We start from the raw sequence: 461 nt of genomic DNA, 5'->3' as shown, positions 1-461 counted from the left end.
GGGGGAGGGGGAGGGGGAGTCCAGTCCCGGCCTCATGAGCCCCTCTGCCGCGGCCTTCTGCTCTACCACTGCTCTTCCGGTGCCGGATGCCTTCTGGGTCCCGTTGCCCCCCCGACGGCTGCCGACCTACCTGTTCAGCGGTTCTTCCGGTTCCGAGGGGGTTCCGAGGGGGTTCCGAGCGGGTGAGCGGTACCTTCCCCCGTTCTTGCGGCCCAGGCCCAGGCCAACTCTACCCCTCCTCCCCCTCGCCCCTCCTCTTGCAGCCGGCGCCTGGGCCCTGCAGACCACCCAGGGCAACCCCACCACCTCCGCAGTCACCCGGCAGCTGCAGAGCAGGGTGCCGTACACTTTTGTGGAATTGGACCAGCAGCTTGCAGATAAGGTGGGGCCGGGGAGGGGGAGAGATGGGGCTTGTTGGATACGGAGATTGGGATGCCGCGTACCTGGAGGGGGGTCGTGCG

The 461-nt window shown here is 68.3% G+C and overlaps 1 protein-coding gene across 1 annotated transcript in view; it reads left to right on the top strand.

The window, feature by feature from the left end:
- Positions 1–461, top strand: part of VOLCADRAFT_119055 (uncharacterized protein) — a gene marked incomplete at both ends in the record, with an annotated part of 14,800 nt that overhangs the window by 12,085 nt on the left and 2,254 nt on the right. The window contains 2 exons of the mRNA XM_002955407.1: positions 139–182; positions 264–382. Coding sequence (XP_002955453.1) covers positions 139–182; positions 264–382 — 163 coding nt within the window. The remainder of the gene's footprint in view (positions 1–138; positions 183–263; positions 383–461) is intronic.

Source organism: Volvox carteri (assembly GCF_000143455.1).
Source record: "Volvox carteri f. nagariensis unplaced genomic scaffold VOLCAscaffold_51, whole genome shotgun sequence".
Taxonomy (NCBI): Eukaryota; Viridiplantae; Chlorophyta; class Chlorophyceae; order Chlamydomonadales; family Volvocaceae; genus Volvox; species Volvox carteri.
The sequence above is the reverse complement of the archived record's forward strand: the minus strand, read 5'-3'. Positions and strand labels throughout refer to the sequence as shown.